The sequence below is a fragment of the Gymnogyps californianus genome, chromosome 16 (assembly GCF_018139145.2).
Source record: "Gymnogyps californianus isolate 813 chromosome 16, ASM1813914v2, whole genome shotgun sequence".
NCBI classification, from domain to species: Eukaryota; Metazoa; Chordata; class Aves; order Accipitriformes; family Cathartidae; genus Gymnogyps; species Gymnogyps californianus.
Window position 1 is genome coordinate 3,101,631 of NC_059486.1, and position 21,404 is coordinate 3,123,034.

Genomic DNA, 21,404 nt, shown 5'->3' on the forward strand with positions numbered 1-21,404 from the left:
CGGGGCTCCGCCGCCTGCCCGCCCTGCCCGCCGGCGCCCAGCACCTGCCGGCGGGGCGGCCCGGGGAGCCCCGCTCCTGGCCGCGGGGACCGGGGAGGCAGCGGGTGACAAGCCGTGACTTCCTTGAGGAAAGCAGGCCGGGGAGGAGGAGAAACTAACCAGCGGTGCCAGGCTTGCGGGGCGGGCGGGGAGCGCTGGCCGAGGCTGCTCCGCGGGTGGGCAGCGGGGACCGCCCCGTCCAGCTCCGCGGGGAAAACTCCCTCCAGACCACGGGCTCGGCTCCTTCCCTGCCCTTTGGGGAAAGGCAGAGCCCGAGGGAGCGTGGAGACCCAGCCCTTCAAACACAAGCACGGGCGAAACCCCACGTGTCCGGCTGGGGGACCCGCCGCGCTCCGGGGGGCGGCGGGCGGCCCCGGCTCGGGGGGCTCCGGGGGCTCCGCCGCCGCCTCCCAGCTCGTAGGACGGTTTCACCCACTCGGGAAAAGGAGTCTATTATTTTTTTCTCTCTCTTTCGGACCGGCGTCTTGCGGCGGCGGGCCGTTGGCAGGGCGGAGGGCAGGGAAGGTGGTGTGGTTTGCCCAGGTTGCGAGGGGAGGATTGTGTGCCACTGCTGATTAAACGCTCTCCCCGAAAGATGGTATCCGACATGAGATAATGAGGCTCTGTGACCGGCCCCAGGTTCCCTTTAAGTTTTCCCATGGACTCGAGCTGTCGCCAGTTCACAAAACGACAGTGTAAGACAGCACCACGCTACTCAGATCCAATTTACGGCGCACAAAAGCTGATCCCCAAATCCCCACTAACAAACCGGGACCCGCAGACAATTCCGATAATGTTTAGTTTTTATTCATTTCTCGACTAATTAACTGGAATCCCACCTCCTCTCCCCCCCTCTTGACAGTGCCCAATTAATCCGCAATGTATGTCAAAGGTCTGGAACCCACTGTAAACTGCTAAACCTTTGCAAAGATTTGTGTGTCTCTATATTGATCTGATTAGGACCGGGATGCTTTTTCCTCGCTATTACTGCGTGCAAAATAAAAATGTCGCGCTTTTTTTGTCCCAAAAGCTTTACTTTCCCCCACTCTAATAGGATTTCTCCAAGGCGCCTTCAAACCTCCCTGGGTGTTCATGAAAAGGCTTGGGTCTTTTTTTTATCAGGGGCACCAAAGGGAATCAAGCGAAATGAAGTTATCTGCGAGACAGGAGGGGAAGCGTGTGTGTGTGTGTGATGGGGGGGGTTTAGACGAAATCTGGATTCGCTGTGAAATGTCTCGTCTTGAAAAATAAACAGGAGCGGGGAGGGGTAGGAGTGGGATAAAGCTTGGGGGGGGGGAATAAACCTTTTGGGGGGGGTTGGTGCCAGCGCTGGGGCGGGCTGGGGAGCGCAGCTCCCCGGCGGAGCGGAGCGATCCCCGCCGGCCGGGGCTGCCGCCCGCCCCGCTCCGCCGTCGCTGGGGCTGGGGGAGCTCGTTTCTAATCTTCGGAGGGAGCGAATATAAAAGAGGAATTTATTAGCTTTCAGGCCATCAGAGGAATAAACATTGATTTTATTGACCTAATTATGGGCCAAATGACTCCTTCCATCGATCACGTAAAATACTTCATTTGGAGAAAAACAGGCGCGGGCGCCCGGAGGCGGAGAGGAGAGCGGGTGGATGTGCTGCAAAAGGGAAAGAAAAGCAAAAGCTAGAAAATGTATGGAGGGGTTTTAATGCAGTTAACGTGCCCGTCGCGCTGGAGCTCAAGCCCTGTCTCCCAGACGTTACAGTGCGGATGTTTTGCAAACTAAAGCTTTTATGTCGAATTCCAATCCGGCCAGTCAATTTGGCTAAAATAGCATTAAACAAATGGACAGCAGTTTATTTATATTCCCCCACCCACCACCGCTGTATTTTATAGACAGTGAAGAATTACTTGAAATGTATTTTACAAGCACAAGACAACACGTCGTTTCAGCCCGAGAGCAGCGATTTCTCGTAATTAGAGTAGGCTCGACACTAATAAAGAAGCAAACAGGCTCTTTTCTCTGCTTAAACCCAGCTACTGTCCCCAGCGCTTTGCTGCGGGCTGGGATTGTCGTTTCATGGCGAGGGAGGGGGCGGAGGGCGCACCTGAAGGCACCTGCCCGGGGGAAGGGGGCAAAGAGGGGCTCCGGGGCGACCGGCTCCTTTCCTCGTCTTGCCAGGACGAGCAGGGCTCATGAAACGCGATTTTTTTTTTTTTTTTTCCCTTTGCTGGCGGGTGACAGCGAGACCGGACTTTGGATTTATTTGCTTGAGATTTTTTTTTTGGGGGGGTGGTCACTGTATTTCGGGGGAGGAGGCGGTGCGGGACGAGAGATGCTTTTGGCAGGGTGTTTGCTCCCTTCTTATGGCACATGAAGTATTAGATCTCGTACGCCTTCGCCCAGCCTTAAATGTAAGAGGAGGGTGGTGGATATTTTTAGTCTAGCTGTTTTGTAAGACTGTATCTTTCCCTTCCTGGTCCCTAAGCTCGGCTTAGCGCTTCCCTTGCCCCGCCGCGTTATTCCTCCCTCCTGGCGAGCTTTGCAGCTCGGGGGCTGCCTCCTGCGCTGCCAACTCTGACGGCCAAACTCTCACCGCCTGAATCTGAACTCCCCCGATCCCCTTCGCCCCCTTCCCCACCACCACTCACCCCCGGGACCGGTTATTCTGCGTCACCCGCGGTTCCCCGGCGGAGGGGGCAGAGATGCTCTCCGCCGTGGCACGCATTGTCTCTCAGCCCATAAACGCCTGGCTGTCACTTCTAATAGCTCTTTTATTGCAATTCGTTAAGATGAGCGGTGCCACTGCTCCAGCCGCTGCCCCCCTCCGGGCGCCCAAACCCCCCCCCCCCCGCCCCTCCGCGGGGGCAGAGCCGGGGCTGGGGGCGCCCCGGGCCGGGCCGAGGGAGCCGGGCCGCCCAGGTGAGCCCCGCTCCGGCAGGTGAGAGCGGGCGGCCGCGGCGCCATCCCGTGGCCGGAGCCCACGGAGCGATCCGCGGGGCGAGCCCGGCCCTCCGCGGGCCCCGGCGGCGGGGACCCCCGCGCCCTCTCCCCGCCCGCGGTGGGAGCGCGGAGCGCACGGTTCACCCGGCGTTCACTCCCCCTCTGCCTCCCTCCTTCCCTCTCTCTCATTAAGATAGGGCTTTATGCAGAACATCTGTAAGGGAAGGCAAAATAAATGACAACACTTTTACACCACTTCCTACTTAACTTTTCTTTTTATGTGGCTGCTTTGGATTTTCCGACGCTTTGTACTGCTCGAATCTTGTTTGGATGTTTGTACATGTAATACTCTGCCCACTTCAGCTCTTGGGACGGGCTTGTCTTGTATTTTCTTTCTCTCTTTTTTTTTTTCTTCCCCCCCCCCCCCCCCATGCCAGCGTGCAGACGGAGTCTTTCACAATATGCTCTGCTCACTTTGCTGTCGGGGGACGAGCGGCAGGATTTGTGCTGCCTCTGTAGCCTGCGCCAGGGCAGGGGCAAACGGCTACACAAGTGGCGGGCATTAATCACGCCTTGTCTTTGCAGAAGGCAAGCTCCATGCGCGGTGCACCCACTTATTCGCTCTTAAAATCCCCCCTTCTCCTTCCAGCCCGTCGCCTTCCTGTCTCCACTGAGCAGCATTTTTTCCTGACCTGGGATCCGGACAATTGTCCTAATGGTATTTAAAGAAAACACGGATTAAACATTCATTAATGCTTTTCTCCCTTATTTAGACTGTAACCTCAGAAACCAGGGCGCCCTGTGCACGGAGCGTGTGTCAAGCCTCATTCTAACGAGGAAAAAGCTATTGGGGGTGGGGGGGTGGCTCCCACGGACTCCGAGGTGATTTGGGCGCCTGAACCCACTTCATGAACCGGGAACCACTTTCCCGGCTGAATTTAAGCTCCCAAACCCCCCAAGAACTGGTACCAAAGTGGTGAGAAAGTGGCTCTGCTCGCCGGGAGCGCATTCCCCTTCTTATCCAGAGGATCAGAAGTGATGCCCCGGCTCCCCGTCTATTTTCTCCTACCCCATCTCCCGTCTAACTGGAATAATTTCCTCCGCCGCCGCTTTTCCGAGCCCGCCTGTGAGCTTTTTAGCTTCCCTTTAACTCCATACCATTAAAGAAGCGGCTGCAGCAACAGGTGAGGGGGGGACTTTTCGGGGGTAGGAGGTGGCGGCCGGTGGCCCCCGGGGGGGCTGCAGGCACCGAGCCGCCCAGGCGCGCATCGACCGCGGGGAAGGATGCTCCGCGCCGCGGAGCCCGGCGCCGGGGCAAGGGCGAGCCCGGCGGCTCTCCGGCAAAACCTGATGCTAGAAAAAAAAAAAAAACCCAAACCCCAAACCTTTCCCCTCTAATCCCAGTTACAGGAGGTGGAAGGATCCGCTCCGGGAAGCGGAGCGAGAGCTGCACAAATATTATTTACACCTGCGACGTGAAGCTGGCTGTATTCTGCTCCGCTCGGCTTTAATTGGAAATCTTTTCCGTCTGCCCCAACTCCCGGATCATCTGGGTTTAATAAATTTTCACAACACCCCTGCTGCTCCAGAGAAACGCTGTGGCAGAAGTGGGTTCTGCCCGTGTTTCTGAATCCCAGCAGAAGAGTAATTACCGGAGGAGCACGAGTGGCCTGGGACTTGGTTTTGGTCCAGGGGAAAGGGTGGGAGGGACGGGGAGAGAGAAACCTGGCCATGAAGTGGGGACTGTAAAGCTTATATATGTGTATACACACACATACATATGTATAGAAAAGCAAGGAGCAAGTGTAAGATCGAAAGCAGAGCCCGTCTTTTCTGCAGCCACGTGTGCCATTAAAAGCAAATAATTCAAAGTACTTTTAAACTATAAAAACATGGGATCTTTCCCCTTCTGTTACTTTTTTTTGGGGGGGGGGGGGAAGGATACAGATCCCGTCTCCCCTTCTCAGATGACCTCGAAGGACCGGTTTTTTCACTTTCCCATGTGTGCGCGTTTGCGCTTTCCGGAAATCAATCTAAAGTTTGTTCAAAATACTAAACTAAAATAAAACAGCGCTGCAAAACCTCCCACGCCCTAAAGACATAAAGACAGAGAGGAGCCCCGGGTTTTTTTTTTCCTCCTGCTTTTTTTAATTTTTTTATTTTTGTGCTCCCCACGGAAATGATCTCCGGAGGGTTTTGCTGGATCGTGTGTGGATGTGTGAGCATGTAGAGAAAGGAGCTTTCTGGTAAAGCGCAGCGGGCTGCCGGTGCCCCGACGTGCCGGAGGGCCGGGGGCTGTCGGCGGGGTTGCCCTGAGCCCCCAGGGTCGGGGGTGAGGGTCTGGGCTGCCGGGTGTCGTCCGTCCCCCCCCCCCCCGGCTCCGCCGCCGGCCGCCCCCGGACGGCTCAGCCCCCGTGGGGACTTGTCCCCTTGCAGCAGGGAGAGTTGGGAAGCGGTGGGGAAGGAGGAGAGGACTTTTCTCCCTCCAACAACATCTTCTGGAGTGCCGCTCGGATGGAGCCCGCAGCCTTCTGCCCTGCACGTCGGGTGTCAGCTTTAGGCTGGCCGAAGCGGCCAAGTTCTTCAGCGAAACTTGCTGCTACCCAAAAGTTTCCCAGGGCTGAGCTGGCACGTTTCGGCTGCCTTTTGCAGCCCCCGTATGAAGGCAGGGCGGGTGAAGCCCTTCCCTCGCCCTTGCGCAGGCAGATGCCAGGGGTCAAACATACAGAGGGGCTGCAGGGGAGGAAAAAAAAACCGTTCCCAGCCGCCCCCAAACCTCCTAACTCGGGCATTGAAAAAAAATAAAGCTCTTCCCTCCTTCCGCAGAAAATCGATGGGGTTTTTAAATTTCTTACTCTGCGCTGGGGATAGTTTGGGCTCTGTCTCACCCGAGAGGGAAGGAGCAAAATGAAATTACTGGGGACACGGTGATGCGGTGGGTCCCCCACCGCTGCGAGCCGGAGCTCCTCCGCTGCCCAAATGCGTCGGGAAGATCCACCTTGAGCAGTTTTTTAAGTCCTGCAGCCCATGGCGAGAGCTGCTGGCGGGGAGGGAGCGATGCCGGGCTCGGGGTCCCGCTGCCCCGCGGGGACACGGCTCTGCCCCGGCCCGGGCGCTCGGGGTCAGGGTGAATTCGCTTGGGCATGTCAAGGGCTCGGGGTTGGTAACAAACGTCGCGTACAGGCGGGAGTTGTCCGCTGCCTCCTCTTCTCTTTCATGTATCTCCTGCCTTGGGGTGTGCGTGTGGGGGTTATAGCTCTTTTTAATTGAAACCTAGTAAGGAAAATAGTAATGGATACCAGGCTCCGATGGAGAATACGTGTCCGCGGCTACATGATGAGTGTTAGTTCAGCAGACTTTAAAAAGCCAATTCTTCTTCTCTGTCACTTCTCTATTGACAGCAGCCCCTATTAGATTTACCATGTCCTTTTGCAACAGCTGGTCCTCCCCCCCCCCCCCGCCCCGGGCCGAGGTATCAATCGATGGCCGGGTGACTTGGTGGCATCTTGAAGAAAACGGGAGCAAAGTGTGTGTGTCAGCGTCGGTGCCAGAGGCTCCCGGATCCTCTCCTTGCTCTGATGCAACCCGGCGGCTAGCGTGTGCCCGGTGGTGCTCAGCACCGCCCGGGCTCCAGCACCGCTCCGCAGCCCCGGGGGATGCTACCCGCCCACCCCGTGGGGCGGGGGGCGCGGAGGAGACCCCGGGGCGTGGGGGGGGGGGTGATGTTGGGGATGGAGATGGGAAAGGCACCGGTTCTGGGTTGTTAAAGAACACGGCTGATGGTCAAAGCAGATAAAATCGGTTTCTTTGCTGGGTGCTCTCGAGTGCCTCGTTCTACCGGGTCTGCAGGGAGGCGGGGGGGGCAATGCCGCATCTGGAGAGCTGGAGGGCTGCTGCGGGAGGAACCGTCCCTCCTCGGTACTGTTGTTGTGTTGTGTGTGTGTTTAATTGAATAAACGTATCCACTCCTTCCCTCTTTCTCCCTCGCACGCAGACACACACACAAAGACAGCATTGAAAAGATAGATCTGTTTGACTATAGGAAACGACAATTAGTGCTACTTCCTGAGCAGCAAACTGTATGTATACGCCTGGCTATTTTTAAAAAAAACCTTATCCAAATAGTGAACTCTATTTACAATTTCTGCTCGGCCAACGGTGGTGGAAGCAGAAGGATGGGTGTAGAGAGGGCGAGGGAGGGAGCAGGGCTTTCATTTCTCCTCTGCCAGCAACACACTGGTGAGAAGAACAAGACCAGGGGGGTGGAAAGGGCCGCCGGGGCTGCGTGTGCAGCGGGTGATGCTTTGTGGCAAGGAGAAACCGAGTGGTGCAGAAACAGCTTGAAAAGGGTAAGAGGTATGTGAGGTGGGGAAGGCGGAGGACCAGCCCCAAACCTTGTTGTGCCCCAGTCGGTGAGGCCGAGCCTGGCCGGGAGGCAGAGGAGAGAGCTACAGGAGGTGGCTCTGGGTGCTCCTTTATTTTCTTTTCCTGTCGGTGGCAAAGTGGAGGCGACTGGAGAGCGTCAGAGACGGCTGGGGATCGGGACAAGGTGAACACAGGTCTTGTGGGGAGGAACTGGGGCAGGGCCAGTGATCTGAGCATGAGTGATGTTTGTGAGGGGAGCGAAAAATCATAATCCTGGCTCCTTGATGTTTGGGCTCCCACCAGAGCCGGCACCTGGCAGGAGCTGGGCTGGGCCAGGCCAGGGGGGGCTCCTGGCAGAGGCAGGCAGGGAAGGGCAGCTAGCTGCCAGCACTGCGGTGACCCCACAGCGCCTCTGCCACGGTCAGTGCCACGCTGCTCCCACTGGGCTGGGATGAGCTGTACTGGGGGCATGAGTAGCCTTTCCCAGAGAATCACATCCCAGCAAGGGCTGGAGGGTGAGAAACCTCTCCAGCTGGTGCTTTCCTCTCTGTTTTCCCTGGTGCTCCAACAAGGCATGTGTAACGCTGTCTCTGGGCTCCCCCTGGCCCTGCAAAGCCCTGAGCTTGGCTGCACTGGGAAGGGGACCTGACCCCCCTGCTCCCCCCATCTACTTCTGTTCGGAGAGATGGGAACAGCCCCTTTGATTGCGGTAGGACGTGATGGGGCCCGGTCTGCTCAGAGACAGACATGGATTTTTTTTCTTCTCGCTATTTCTAATGCCTTGCCGTGCTTTTTTGGACCTGGGCAGGTTATTTTGCAAAGTTTTCAGGCCAGGCTTTCCATGAAATTCAGCTGGCAATTGGAGGAAGGGCTCTGCCAAAGGGAAAGGCAAAGAGCTGCCGTAGCGACCCCCCCTCTCCCTGTAGCAGTTTATATAGTCCGAGTATATAGACTTGCTCCCTAAGGGACCCGCTTCGTTACACTTGCGGCCTGCAGTGCCACTCTGGGATGGAGCTGTGTCGACCCGGCTCCCATTTACTGACACCTTTTGCTGGGCTGGGGAAGGGCCTGCACAAGGCGGGGAAGAGTTTCCCTCGGAAGAAGCATGTAATCGCTGCTCTCCAGACACCCCCCGTGCTCCAGCCAGTATTTACTGCAAACCTGCCAAAGTAAACCAGCCCGCTGTGTTTTATTTCGGATAAACACAGCACGGCCACAGTGGGGTGTTGCCTTCCGAAGGGCTGGAGACGGAGCGGAGGCTGCGGCGCCAGGGGAAAGGGAGGGAGGAGAGGGATGAATCCTGCAGGGTGCGGGGCAGCTGGCAGGCAGGATGGGTCTGGGCCCCTGGGGATGCTTGGGACCGGCAACGCGATAACAAAATGCATAGATAGGATGCAAAACCCCACTTATGTTGTGCACATTGGCCCTGCTCACCATGTACCAGGGCTTGTCCTCTCCTGCAGAGCACCCACGAGCACCCAGCACACGTAGGGGGTGCAAGGGACACCTCAGGTTTTGCTGTCGGAGCAGGGATTTGCGGTGTACCCCAGGGCGTGAATCCCTCCCGGTTGTGCACACCCACGCAACATCTCCACATACACATACAGAGGCCGTGTAGCGCACACACAGCCCCTCCACGCACGCACACACGCCTCGGAGCTGCTCCCGCAGGCCTGGGAGAAGACGTGTGGGCCCGAAAATCGCGCTGCCTTTATTTTCCTCTTGCCTCCTTCCTCCAGCTGGCTCTTCAGGCCACCGGGAGAGAGCTAGAGCCTCTCTCCTCCCACACCTCCAACACACACGCACAGGGCAGGCTCGCTGCACGCCCCAAGCTCTCGTGCAAACGCTAAAAGTTGCTTAGGAGGGTGAAATCTGAGCAAGCGGGGCTCTCAGCTGCTCAACCACCAAAGGCCCAGGGTCTGGCCAGCTCTGCTTTCCCTCCGGCCTGGATTGAACCAGGGAAAACCCAGCGAAGTGCTGGCGATGGCGACATCAGGGAGCAGAGGAGAGCTGAGGAAGGTGGGAGCCGCTCCCCCCGCCCCGGCCTTTAGCTCTTTGCGCTCCGAGATTAGAAAGCCCCGGCCTGGCCGCTCTCCGGGGAGACAGCGGAGACCTTTCATGCCTCTTTGAAGAGCCAAGATAGTGTCGGCCTCTGTGCGAGCCCAGCCTGCAGACAGGCCGGGAGGCGCGGGGGCAGCCGGCTATCTCAGCGTGCCATCACCCTGCCTCCCCCCGCGACCAGCCCCGTTCCCACCTCCACCCCGCTCCGGCCATTCGCCATCGGCCGCCCTGATCTCCTCTTCTTCTTTTTTTTTTTTCTTTTTTTATTCTTTTTAATTCTTTTTTATTCTTTTTTCTTTTTTTTTTTCCTTACCCCACCCCCCCTTCCACCCCTTCACCTCGCCATTCATTTCTGCGGGCCTCCTTATTTATTTATTTCTGCGCCTCGCTTATTTATTTATTTCTGGTAAAGAGGCGGCTAACAAGTAGCTGGAAGCACTGGCCAATATTTAACTAAGATGGCTGGCCATCAGGTCCCTTTTGTTTGCTTGCAAATTAATCATCCAGCGCGCAGTCGGCGCCAGGGTAGATTTATCACACACAGAAGGGGGAATGAGGCGGCCGAAGGGAGACAAAGACTGTTCGCACCTTCCCGCTTTTGATCTTAGATTAGTGCAGCCTCCCTTCATAATACGAGTCTCCAGGGGGCTTCGTCGGGGAGGTCACTCGGAACTGGCGGAAGTTTGCACGCCATTAGCCAGACGCTGAAATTGGAAATCATAAGCGGCAAACATTTTATTTTCCTCCTCGGGCCGCTGCGCGAGTGGGTGCCGAGCGCGGTGCAAGGTGCGGGGCCGGCGCGGAGGGCGGCAGCGACTCCGGCCTCTGCCGCGGCGCCGAGGGCGCGCACCGGCGGGGCGGGCGCGGGGATCGGGGCGCGGCGGGGCTGGGAGCGGCCGCGCTTGTCCTGCGGGAGCCTGCGGGCACCTCCTGGTCCCCGGGAGAAAACGGCGGCCCGGTTGGGGCAAATTGCGGCAAACTTCTCGAAGCCGCCGGGCGTTTGTTGTGGGCTCTGTTAAGGGGAAGGCATAGGGTTTGGGGGTTCCCACTACGGCAGCGGCTGGAGGCAGGAGCTCGAGAACCGGTTCCGAGCAGAGGTTGCAGAAAAGACTCGCTCCCTCCGTTGATAACTAGCTGCACAGCCCAGCCGAGCGCTGCGCGGGTAGCCAAGCTCCTAGCTTCGTGAAACACATCAGACTTTCCCCCTCCTCCGTCTTCCCCCCCCCATACTCTTTGAACGCATTACTCCCGCTTCCTTTCCTCCCTCCTCCTCCTCTTTTCTCCATCCACCCCCACCCCCGACCAAAGGGGAGATATTTTGGTGAATGCAAAGCGATCCTAGACGCTGGTTACTACAGGGACTTCACCAAGCTGGCGCCAAGCGCTCTTAACCATGTGCGTCAAAAATGCAATGTTAGAAGAGCTAATCACTTTAGAGGTTCCGCTCCCATCTGCGCGCAGCCAGCGCCGAGCCCCCACGCTCCGCCACTCCGCTCCCGGAGGATTATTTTCCTCTCTTTAAAGCAGGATGGGGGGGTGTCGGGAGATCCCCCAAGGCCTCCCCCCCCCCCCCCCGGGAGGGGATGATGATTCGGCAACTCCCAGCGCTGGGATATCCCGCCTGACACACGCGTGGGCGCCCTGTGCCCTGCATACCCACGGCTCCCACGACACGCACACACACACACACAGCCGCAAGCCCCGTCTTGCTGCCCTGCACTGTCACTCCCCCAGGAACATATCTCCCCAGAAACTTCCCAGGCGGATCCTGCCCGGCTCTTCCCTCTCCGTGGGGTCAGCGCAGACCCACGCGTGATGCCTTCCCCGGGGGGTGGCTGGCTCCATGCGAGCCCGGGCACGGGGGCAACCCGGGGATGGGCCCCGCCCGCCCCGGCGCTGCCCCGGCCCGGGCGCAGGGAAAGCCGCACTTCCCGTCTCCTCCCCGCGCACCTCATGGAAGAGGAGGGGTGTGGGAGCGTAACCCTCTCGGCGCCGGTGCCAGCCGAGTGGCCTTAATCCTCAGCGCCAAAAAAAAAGAAAAAAAGAATAATAAATTTTAAAAAATCCCATTTTCCAGCCGCCCCCCCCCCCTCCCCCGCCCGCCCGCCGCGATTAGCAGCCGCCGGGCCCGGGGCTGAACCGAGCGGCGGCCCCTGCCCGCCTCGCCGCAGCCTGCAAGCCGCCCACGACAACAATAATAACGGCGGCCGCGGCCGCCGGGGCAGCCGGAGCCGAGCCCCGAGCCGGGGGGGAGACCCGCAGAGCCAGCCCCCGGGCCGGCTCCCACCCCCCCGGGGCTCGCCCCCAGATTTGCGGGAGAAAGGAAAGCGCCCGGCCTGAAGGTCCTGTCTCGTTTAAAGAAAGCAACTTTCCTGGGGGGGGCTGGGGGGGGGGAAGGAGAACGGAGCGGGGCAGCGGGAGGGGGTTTGAAACCAACCCCAGCGGCTGCGAGGACCGGCGGCAGCCGCGACGCGGCGGGGGTGGGCGTGCGGCGCGGCGGGCCCCACGGCCGCCTGAGGTGGGTCCGGGGGGGGGGGGGGGGGGCGCACCCGGGGTCCCCCCTGCTGCGGGCCGGGAGGCGGCTGCCGGGGCAGAGCTTGCAGGGCCCGGCCCGGGTGGGGTGGAGTGTGGCGGGGGGGGTACCCAGGGCCGGACCCCAGCACCACGCGTGGAGGCCCCCCACCCCTCCCCGCTCCCGGCGCGCCCTCGCCGCCTCTCCAGCGCTGCCAGCAGCCGCTGCTTTAGAAGCTCCTACCGGGGCAGGCGGCCGGAGGAGAGCGCACTGGAAATGCCCAGCCTGCCATCTCGCCGGGGCGGCGGGAGGCCGGGGCCGGGGGGCGAGGCGGCCCCGAGCACCCCCCCCACATACCCCCCCCTCCCTTCTCCCAGAGGCGGGTGCTCCCGGCCTCCCTCCCCGGCGCTGCCTGCTCCCTCCCCTCTGATCATGTTGACATATTCACACGGCCCGGAGTACTAGTGATGCTTTGCTGCAGCGTTACAGTTTCCGACACCTTCTTTTTATAACTCGGCTCTGTCCCCCTTCCACTCGACCTGTCAAAACCACGCCTATGGAGCCACACAATTGGTCCGAAAGCGTCAAAGAGCCAATCAAGGAGGCTCCAGCTCCCTTGTAACCCACAACACATCCATACAATCTGGTGCACGCAGAGCACAGACTCACAGGGAATTCTCAGAGCTGAGAGGCTCCTTCTCCCTCTCTCTCTCTCTTTTCCTCTCTTTCTCCCCTCCCCTTTTTCTCTTCCTTTCTCTTTCCCTCTCTCTTTCTCCCTCTCTCCTTTGCTGGAGCGCTGCTGGAGAGGAGACAAGAGTGTAATTCTTCCAGGTTTTTGTTTTGGGTTTGGCTTTTTTTTTTTTTTTTTTTTTTAAAGGCAGAGTGAAAGAGAAAGAGAGGGGGAAAAATTAAAAAAGCAAAGGAGGAGGGTGAAAGAAAGAAGAGATCCTGATGGAAATCAGGGCATCCTGACCAGCTCCTGCTTGGAGAGGGGGGAAGGCGAGGCGGAAACGAGATTTCCCTACAAGTTTTTGCTGCTGAAGGTTGCTCAGGAGCCTTCCTCGGTCGGCGAGGGGGGGTGGGTTTGTTTGCTTCTTTCTGCTTTCCCTCCCTTCCCAGCCTCTGCTCCGCAGCCTGACCGTACGGAGGAAAGGTGGAGGGGTGGGGGGGAGGGGGGGGGAGAGCCAGCCACCCAAAAAGAAAACCCAGCTTCGAGCCGTCACCCTCCGCCACGAAAGAAGAGAAGAGGGATTGAGACTACGAGAAAAAAGAAGAAGAAGAAAAAAAAGGATCTCGGCTTGTCCAGCCCTTCTGCGGCAACAGGAGCAGACAGCGAACCCGGTGGATTTTTTTTTTTTTTCCCCCTTCTTCAGCGTTTCTTTTCCAGCGCAAGGACTTCCACTCAGGAAAAAAAAAAAAAAAAAACAACAAAACAACCAAAACCACAGAGACCGAACACAAAAAAAGCAAGACTAATAATGAACAATCCTGTTAATCCGCTGTCCCGAGGGCTGGGGATGTGCCCCGGCTCGGGAAGTTGTAGGCTGTAGAAGTTCTGCCTCTCCCCCATGTACTGTGCTGTCTAGAGCTTGTTTCCCCCCACCCTATTTTTTGGTGCTTTATTGCTGTTATTGTTATTATCTTAATTTTTCTTCTTCATGGTGTGCTGTTAGAAACCACTCCGGGACTACTCCAGCAGTAGGAAGACCGAGGAGTGGAGTGGATGAATATACCGATGAGAGATCCAGTAATCCCTGGGACAAGCATGGCTTATCATCCTTTTTTACCTCATCGGGCACCGGACTTTGCCATGAGCGCTGTGTTGGGACATCAGCCTCCCTTCTTCCCGGCTCTGGCTTTGCCTCCCAACGGGGCGGCCGCCCTCTCCCTTCCCGGGGCTCTGGCTAAACCCATCATGGATCAGTTAGTGGGGGCTGCAGAGACTGGTATCCCCTTTTCTTCCCTGGGTCACCAGGCAGCAGCCCATCTGAGGCCTTTAAAAACTCTGGAGCCAGAAGAAGAGGTGGAAGATGACCCGAAAGTGCATCTGGAAGCCAAAGAGCTTTGGGAGCAATTCCATAAAAGAGGCACGGAGATGGTGATTACCAAATCGGGAAGGTAGGTCTGGGTCGGGGGTTCGTGCCTTTCCTCCCCCCGCTCCTCTCCCCCACCCCTCAGTCTCTGCACCCCACCTGGCTGCTCCAGAGTAAGGCTCTTTTCACCGGCGGCTTTCTCCATAAAGCTCCTTTCACCTGGAATTCCGGAAAGTTTTAGGCAGCTGAAGATCCGAGCCCATCTCGGGCACCACGCTGCAGGGAAAAGCTCGACCACGAACCGGCCCTGCTCAGCGTGTGCAGGGGGCGAGAGGGTCCCTTCATGGTTCAGTAGCTTAATACTTTCTGGTGAAGACTGGTAGCAGAATGAAAATAATTTGGGGTTGGAAAAGGAGCTGGCCTGATTTCAGCCTTGCTACACGTAGTTTTTCTTCCTTAAGAAAGAGAAGGGGGAATAAAGGAAAAATTGTTGGGAGCGGCGTATCGCTGCTGGTGCGGCAGGAGCTGCGGGAGGGCAGATAGCCTCAGTTTATCAGTTGCTTCGCTTGTGCCTCTCTCTCTGCTGGGATCTAGGCGTGCATTTGTGCTGACTAATTGTATCTGGAAATGCACAAAAAGCTGACAAAAATACCCAGCGGTCCTGCAGCCGCTGCTGTAGTTGCAGGGAAGGTTTTGCAGGTTCGCGCTGCCTGTCCCTGAATTTATACAACCTTCAGGTGGGAATGAATGAACATACGCGGCGCGTCCCCGCTCGGCATTTCTGCTTTTTATACCCATCTGAAATCCCCCTCTATATTCGCTACTCATTGACATTCGTGCTCTTTTACAACTCTACCTATTGCTGTGATGACACGTAGGGAGAAAACCCCCTTCGCACCCGGGTGTTTTTCAAAAGGGACTCTCTTAGAAACCTCCCAAACAATTCCCGTGTAATTTGCCAGGAGAATTACTCGAGGAAGCCACTCCTGAAAAGTCTTCTTAGATGGCCTTCAGCTGCCTTGCTGGAGCTTCACCTACTTGCAGAGCACCAGTTGCGGGCTACAGGCTCAGGAAAAAAAAAAAAAAACCAACAAACCTAAGAGCAGCAAGGAGGGGGGAAAAAAAAATCCCCTCGCCCATTTTACTGCTTTCCCGAAGTTTTCTCTGTTAATTGTGGTCAAAAGTTTTTGCGCGAAAGCCTCGGCGAGCATTAAGCGCTCTTACATGTTGCAAAGTCATGTGTTTCCTTTTAAGTTGAGATTGCTGAATGCCAACCGCTCGATATAATAAACAGCAAATTTGTGGTATCCTGTTGCAGTTTCGAGCTGGACTTAGGAGCGGAGGGGAGCGGGGTTTGCAGGGAGCCCTCTGCACGACTGGGTTATCACCGGGAGGCTGTAGCGTTGGGAAAGCCACGGCAGCCACCCTGCACTCGCTGGAGGTTTTTTCCCTCCTCCTCTGCAAAGTGAAAAACTCCCCTCTCCGCTCTTCATCGGTGGCCTAGGTTATAATAATGCGGAATATTTATTTTATCGGGGTGCGATCTGTTCCCACGTCTTTGTTTAGCAGGCGAAAAGGGAAATAACGAGAGATCTAAGAGCCCCAAATTAGGCTTTGCTGTTTAGGAATGGCAGAGGGTAGGCGCCTGCTGATTTCTAGGGAACACGTACCTCTCCCCTCCGCCTCCCATCCCAGGGACCATTTTCTCCTGAAACTTTTAAGCGTTTGAGGAACCTTTTCGCTGAGGGCGGGGGGGGGGAAGCCTTTTTGCTGGGGGAGGGGGACGGGAACGGGGACACACGGCTTTTCCGCTTCTGAGAGCTGAAGCGATTGCTTGGTAGACGCGCTGCCGAGATTCAGGAGCTTATTTAAACGCTGTAATTAATTTTATTTTATTTTTGTCTTGTCTTTTCTTTACACACCACCCCCACACCCCCCCCGCTCCCTCTCTCTGCCCATAGGAGAATGTTTCCTCCATTTAAAGTGAGATGCACTGGACTGGATAAAAAGGCCAAGTACATTTTATTGATGGATATTGTGGCGGCTGATGATTGTAGGTACAAATTCCATAATTCCCGGTGGATGGTAGCCGGCAAAGCTGACCCTGAAATGCCAAAGAGAATGTACATCCACCCGGACAGCCCGGCCACCGGCGAACAATGGATGTCCAAAGTCGTCACCTTTCACAAGCTGAAGCTCACTAACAACATCTCTGACAAGCACGGCTTTGTGAGTACCTTTTACACCTTCCTTTGCCCCCCCCTTCCCCTCCCTCGCTGCCTGGCCGGAGCGGTGGGTCCCGGCGGGGGGGATCCGCCCGGAGCGCAGCGGCTGCTCGGCCGGAGCCGTGCCCGCAGCTCCCGCGGGCGGCCGAAATGCGGGGGAAAGGGGGAATAAATACCCCCCTCCACGCACACGGGGGACGTGCATCTGTCCGGCTTATAATATTCCTTGCTTTTTTCTGTTGCTGAGGTCAGAATTGAACGCTCGAGTTTATTCTGTAACCTCTCTGTGCCATTCAGCATTAACTTTAGAGATAGATTTCTAGCATAGCGCAACTCGATATTTCTCGGAGCTGTGGTGACTTTATATATATATATATATATAATTTCTTTTTTTTAATAAAGTGGATCACACTTTTTAAGCGTAGGAAAATGATATGCATATGTGTATAAAGGGCTTAAAGGCCTAAGTACGCAAACATTTAAATATATATTAATCTGGATAATGTAAAGCAAGCCGGAGTGAAAATAAACAGGGACCGAAATCAGAGGTCAAGTTGCCCATTCATGTCTATCCACTCCTTTACATTTACTGGGTGTGCAGAGATAAAAACTCACCCTAAGAGTGAAATCAAACAAACCTGCTGATAAGTGCTCTGACGATCCTTGCCATTTCTTTCTGTTCCTGGGAAAGCCTCCGCCTCGGAGCCGGGGGTTGCTGGTGGTGGCCGCGGTCGGGGGATCTCTAATGTGCCGAAGATTGCATTTGCTGGCTGTGATTTGATTAGACGATACATTTTTGCCTTTCGCAGAAGGCCTTAAGTGGATTGGGGCAAGCAATTAGACCTGGCCAAGGCTCTCGTGGTGGCGTTGCTATTGTAGCTGCTGCTGCTTCTTGCCTTGATTTTAATTTTTTTTTCACTTTGAAATCAAAAGACACTGCGGCCGGAGCCCAAACAGCTTCTCCCCCTCTCCTAGGAGAGCTTTGCTGGGATTTTACCCTCCCCTCCGAGAGGTCCAGCGGAGAGCCTAACCCCGGCGAGCTGGAGCTGTCAGTGCTTTTTGTTGGATGCTGCAAGGCGTGTGCGTGTGTTTGGAGTGTGCTCGGCGGGGAGGAGGAGTGAGGGGAGGAAGGAGAGGGAAGGCAAATTAGGAAGAGAAAGTGCCGATGGCTGGGGGAAGTGCGAGGCGGGGGTGCTGCTCCAGCTGACCGTCTTCTTTCCCCCCCCGCTCTGCCCTCTCTGCTGCCGGCCGCTGCCCCCCACCACCACCCCCCCAGACCATTTTAAACTCCATGCACAAGTACCAGCCCCGGTTCCACATCGTCCGAGCCAACGATATTCTCAAGCTTCCCTATAGCACGTTCAGGACCTACGTTTTCCCGGAGACTGAATTCATCGCAGTGACCGCATACCAGAATGATAAGGTAAGGAGATTAAGAAAGGATTTGTTTTACGTGTTTTGGCTTTTAAGAGAGCTTTTACTCTGCATTGTTCCCTTAAAAATCACGAAGCCCATCCCGCTCCTCTCTCTCTCTCTCCCCCCTCGTCTTTCCCCCAAAACCTCCTTGATCCAAGTTCGGGAAGGCGTCGGGGGAGGGGGTCGGGCACTCTCCTAACACCGAACTCGGGGAGGGCAATTAAAAGGGAGGTCTGGGGGGTGGGGGGGGGCTGCTTAGGGTTTTTTTCGCTCCCCGGTATGGAGAAAGGGGTAGGATGAGGTGGGGATAGCTGCTCTCGGTGTGGATTTAATCTAAGACGCATCAGGAGAAGGGGGAAAAAAAAAAAAAAATCGGCTCCGTGTGTCGAAAGACAGAGGGGGGAGAGCAGCGGGGCTGGAGATTTTGTAATTCTTCCTGGCCTTTGTGCTGTTTTAGCTCCTTTAACAGCAATTGGCAATAAGGCTGGAGCGCACGTCTGGTTCCTATTATTATTATATTATGATTTTTTTTTTTTTTTTGCATCCTGCAGTGTTTTATTATTTTTTGTGGTGCAGAAATATGCTCTGATCAGAGAGGGGTATCTCGCTTGAATTTAGCTGGAAGGTCTGAAAGAGCCAATGTGAGAAAGTTTTGCAGCGCTGCAGACGCTGCCTTTCCATTTCTGCTGGTTTATTGTCGCTTGCAACGAAGGTGGTATATTTGGGAGAGTGGCAAATGGCGAATTTACGGTAATTAAGTCAAGTGGAAGGAAGCGAAGGAGCCAAAAAAGGGGCTTTGATTTTTTTTCTGTCTATAAATTATAACTTTGCGTGCGTGTGCGTTAAGCGCAGAGGGTCTGGATGTGCAGCGCCCGCTCGCTGCAGCTTCCCCGTGCCTCTCTCTGCCCTCTCACATCCTTCACTATTAAAAATTAAGGGGTGAAGAGAGGGGGGGGTCTGCACCCTTCTGCCCTCCGTTTCCAAAAAGCCGCTTCTCCCTCGGGGCTCGGGCTATTTTCCTCTCTTTCTGCGGCCGGGCGCTTGCAAGGAAACGGAAAGAAAACGGGTGTAGAGAGAGAGTAGACTTTGCTTTGGGACTTATCAGCAGGGCTGTTCGCCTCGTTCTATCAGCTGGGGCCGGCTTGGTTGAAGGACAGAAATGAGCATATTTGTCTGATTGCCATGAAATCGCCTGGAAAGCGGCGGGGAGCCCTCGGCTCCGGCGCTGGGGGAGCCGCCTCGCCGGCAGGTCAGAAGGCACGGCCAGGATCACCTGGATTAAAAGTCCTGCTGGTTTTTAGCAGTGGGTTTTCCTGCTCTTTCCTGATCCCGCGTGTGCGGCGGGGGGGGGGGGGGGGGGGGGGAAGCGGAGGGGGAGTAACTCGGGAGCCGGCACCGGTCCTGCCCGGCACTCAGCCGCAGGCAGGGGTTTGCTCTTCGGGGTCCTGCTCTCCTCTCAAATTGGAGGGTTTCGGCGCTTCCAGCCCCGTCCAGGACCGGGACCGGGAGCGGGGCGGCGGGCAGGCGGCATCCCCGTCCTCATCCCTACCGCCCGCATCCCATTCTAGCGAGGGGAACCCCCGGCCGGGCTTTGAATCCGCCTCCGCGCATCGTACGTGCGGGAATGGGGAGTTGCGGGGTGCCCCACACGCCTCCCCCCATCCCTCCAAACGCAGGAAGAAACAGCCGTTCCCTGCGATAACCTGAATCCCGAGGAAACCCCCAAGGATTCACCAAAAAACTTACACACAGCCACCCCCCCCCCCCAAATCATCTGGCTCCTGGCACCCCCGGCGCCCCAACACACACGCACACGCGGAGCATAATGCGTTTATATAAAGTATTTTATTATAGCAAGGGGGTGGGTATGATTCCTTTGCGGTTTAATTATGGCATTTAAAGAGTTTTAAGCACAGGCATAACTTGCATGGATCGCGTTGCACGGCTAAATTAATTCCGATGCGGTGGCAGCAACACGGGGCTCTTTCATTGCCACCACAGCCCGGGTCACCGGCCAGCCCGGCCGGGGGATTGGGTGCGAGCTGCCTCCAAACTGGCTCAGGAAAACACGGAGATTTACCCCAAAACCAGGGACCTTTGCCTCCTGCCCTGTCCTGCTTCTGCCGGGGTCCTGCCAGCGCTGGGGGAACTGGGGAGAGGAGTTTTTTTTCTGTTGTTTTTAACACAAAATCTCCTTATTTCTGCCCCACCCCCCTGCCTTTTTTTTTTTTTCTCCATCCTATAGATCACTCAATTAAAAATTGACAACAACCCCTTTGCCAAAGGTTTTCGAGACACCGGGAATGGAAGGAGGGAAAAAAGGTGAGTCTGGATAGATTATATATAGGCGCCTCGTTTGGTTTTTGTCTGTAAAGCTCAGAACATGAGCAGAGGTCAAAATCACCTCGCCTGGCCTCCAAACCACGCTTCCCCCCGCTAAAATTCATAAGGATCTTGTCGTTAATAACGCCAAACTGATTGCATGGGAATTCTTTCCTGCTTTCCACGTTTATTTTTTACATCGCAGGGGATGGCTGGCCAAAGGATGGTGGTAGATTAAGCAAATATCACCGGAGAAAGAAGTTTCCCTTCAAATTTTGAGAGGGAATATTACATTATAGTTTGTATATGGGAGGGAGAAGTGAGGGCAGAGCTGATCGCTGGTTGAATCTCCTTTGGCATTTTCCCGGGGACTGTATCGAAAAGACTAAAGTGTGGAGGAGAAACATGTAAATAAACTGTTTTGACAGAGGTGTCTTGTGAATATGGAAGTAATTAATGATAGAAGATTCTTTATTTTTTTCGAAAGCAGCAGGACACAGTTTGTGCCCCAGGTAGACAGACGGACAGAAGTCGTTTTAATGAGACTCAAGATTTTTATTTTTAATAGTGGAGAAAATAGAGAAAGGGATGATTTTTTTCCTTTGACAAGGGATATGTCTTTGTTTTGTTTTGTTACAGCAGACAGGATATTTTAGCCATTTGCACTCGGGTTTAGATAACGAATAAATCTGTCTGTTCCTCTTTTTTTTAACAAAAAAAAAGGGGGGGGGGAATGTAATGTAAAACAAGAGGCCTTTCTCCCTGCCCAGCACACACACACACACGCCAGCTCCTCTTGTCCGTCAGTGTGAAAGTAAAGCCAACGCTGGAGCCACAGGACGGAAATAATTTCTGATTTCTCTCTAAATATAAATAGATTTTTACTCCGGGTTAATTGTTGGTGAAAAGATTACATAAAGTGCCTAACAAAATAACCACTTCCTAGCAATCTTAGCAACCATTAAGATGGCTCATATCTCTGGAACATCCTCGCCTTTTAAAAGCTAATCTCCAGGGAATGCTTTCCTCTCCCCTCCGCCCCTTGTCTTTAATATCTGCCCTTGCTGAGGAGCTGCTCACCGCTTCCAAGAAATCTCCTCTCATTAGCAGCCAAGTCCTGCCTGCGAGAAACGCGTTCCCCCCTCGAGGGGACCTCGGCTCTTAATTCCCCTGCCCCAGTCATCCCCAAATAGGAACTCAAGAAGGGGCTGGGAGGGGATGGGGGGTCCCGGGGGGGTGCCGGGGTCCGCTCGCCCAGCGGGTGCGTGTGCCCGTAGGAAGCAGCTGACCCTGCAGTCCATGCGGGTGTACGACGAGAGGCAGAAGAAGGAAAACCCCACCTCGGACGAGTCGTCCAACGAGCAGACGGCCTTCAAGTGCTTCGCCCAGTCCTCCTGCCCCGCCGTGCCCGCCGTCGGCACCTCCAGCCTCAAAGGTGAGAGCTGCGGCCCCCAGACCCCCGCCGGGTCCCCCCGGGGAGCGCCTGGGCGCCTGCTCCGCGGGGGGACGGATCCCGGCCT

The 21,404-nt window shown here is 56.0% G+C and overlaps 1 protein-coding gene across 3 annotated transcripts in view; it reads left to right on the top strand.

The window, feature by feature from the left end:
• Window positions 1-21,404, top strand: part of TBX3 (T-box transcription factor 3) — a 170,463-nt gene that overhangs the window by 145,462 nt on the left and 3,597 nt on the right. Inside the window, exons 1-6 of one of the 3 annotated variants that reach the window (XM_050906588.1) lie at window positions 12,821-12,966; window positions 13,562-14,006; window positions 15,883-16,150; window positions 17,423-17,569; window positions 19,808-19,884; window positions 21,162-21,319. In XM_050906588.1, coding sequence (XP_050762545.1) covers window positions 13,612-14,006; window positions 15,883-16,150; window positions 17,423-17,569; window positions 19,808-19,884; window positions 21,162-21,319 — 1,045 coding nt within the window. In that variant the 5' untranslated portion in view covers window positions 12,821-12,966; window positions 13,562-13,611. Of the gene's footprint in view, window positions 1-12,820; window positions 12,967-13,115; window positions 14,007-15,882; window positions 16,155-17,222; window positions 17,231-17,422; window positions 17,570-19,807; window positions 19,885-21,161; window positions 21,320-21,404 lie in introns of those variants that run through there. The other 2 variants (XM_050906589.1, XM_050906587.1) reach the window with 2 other exon arrangements.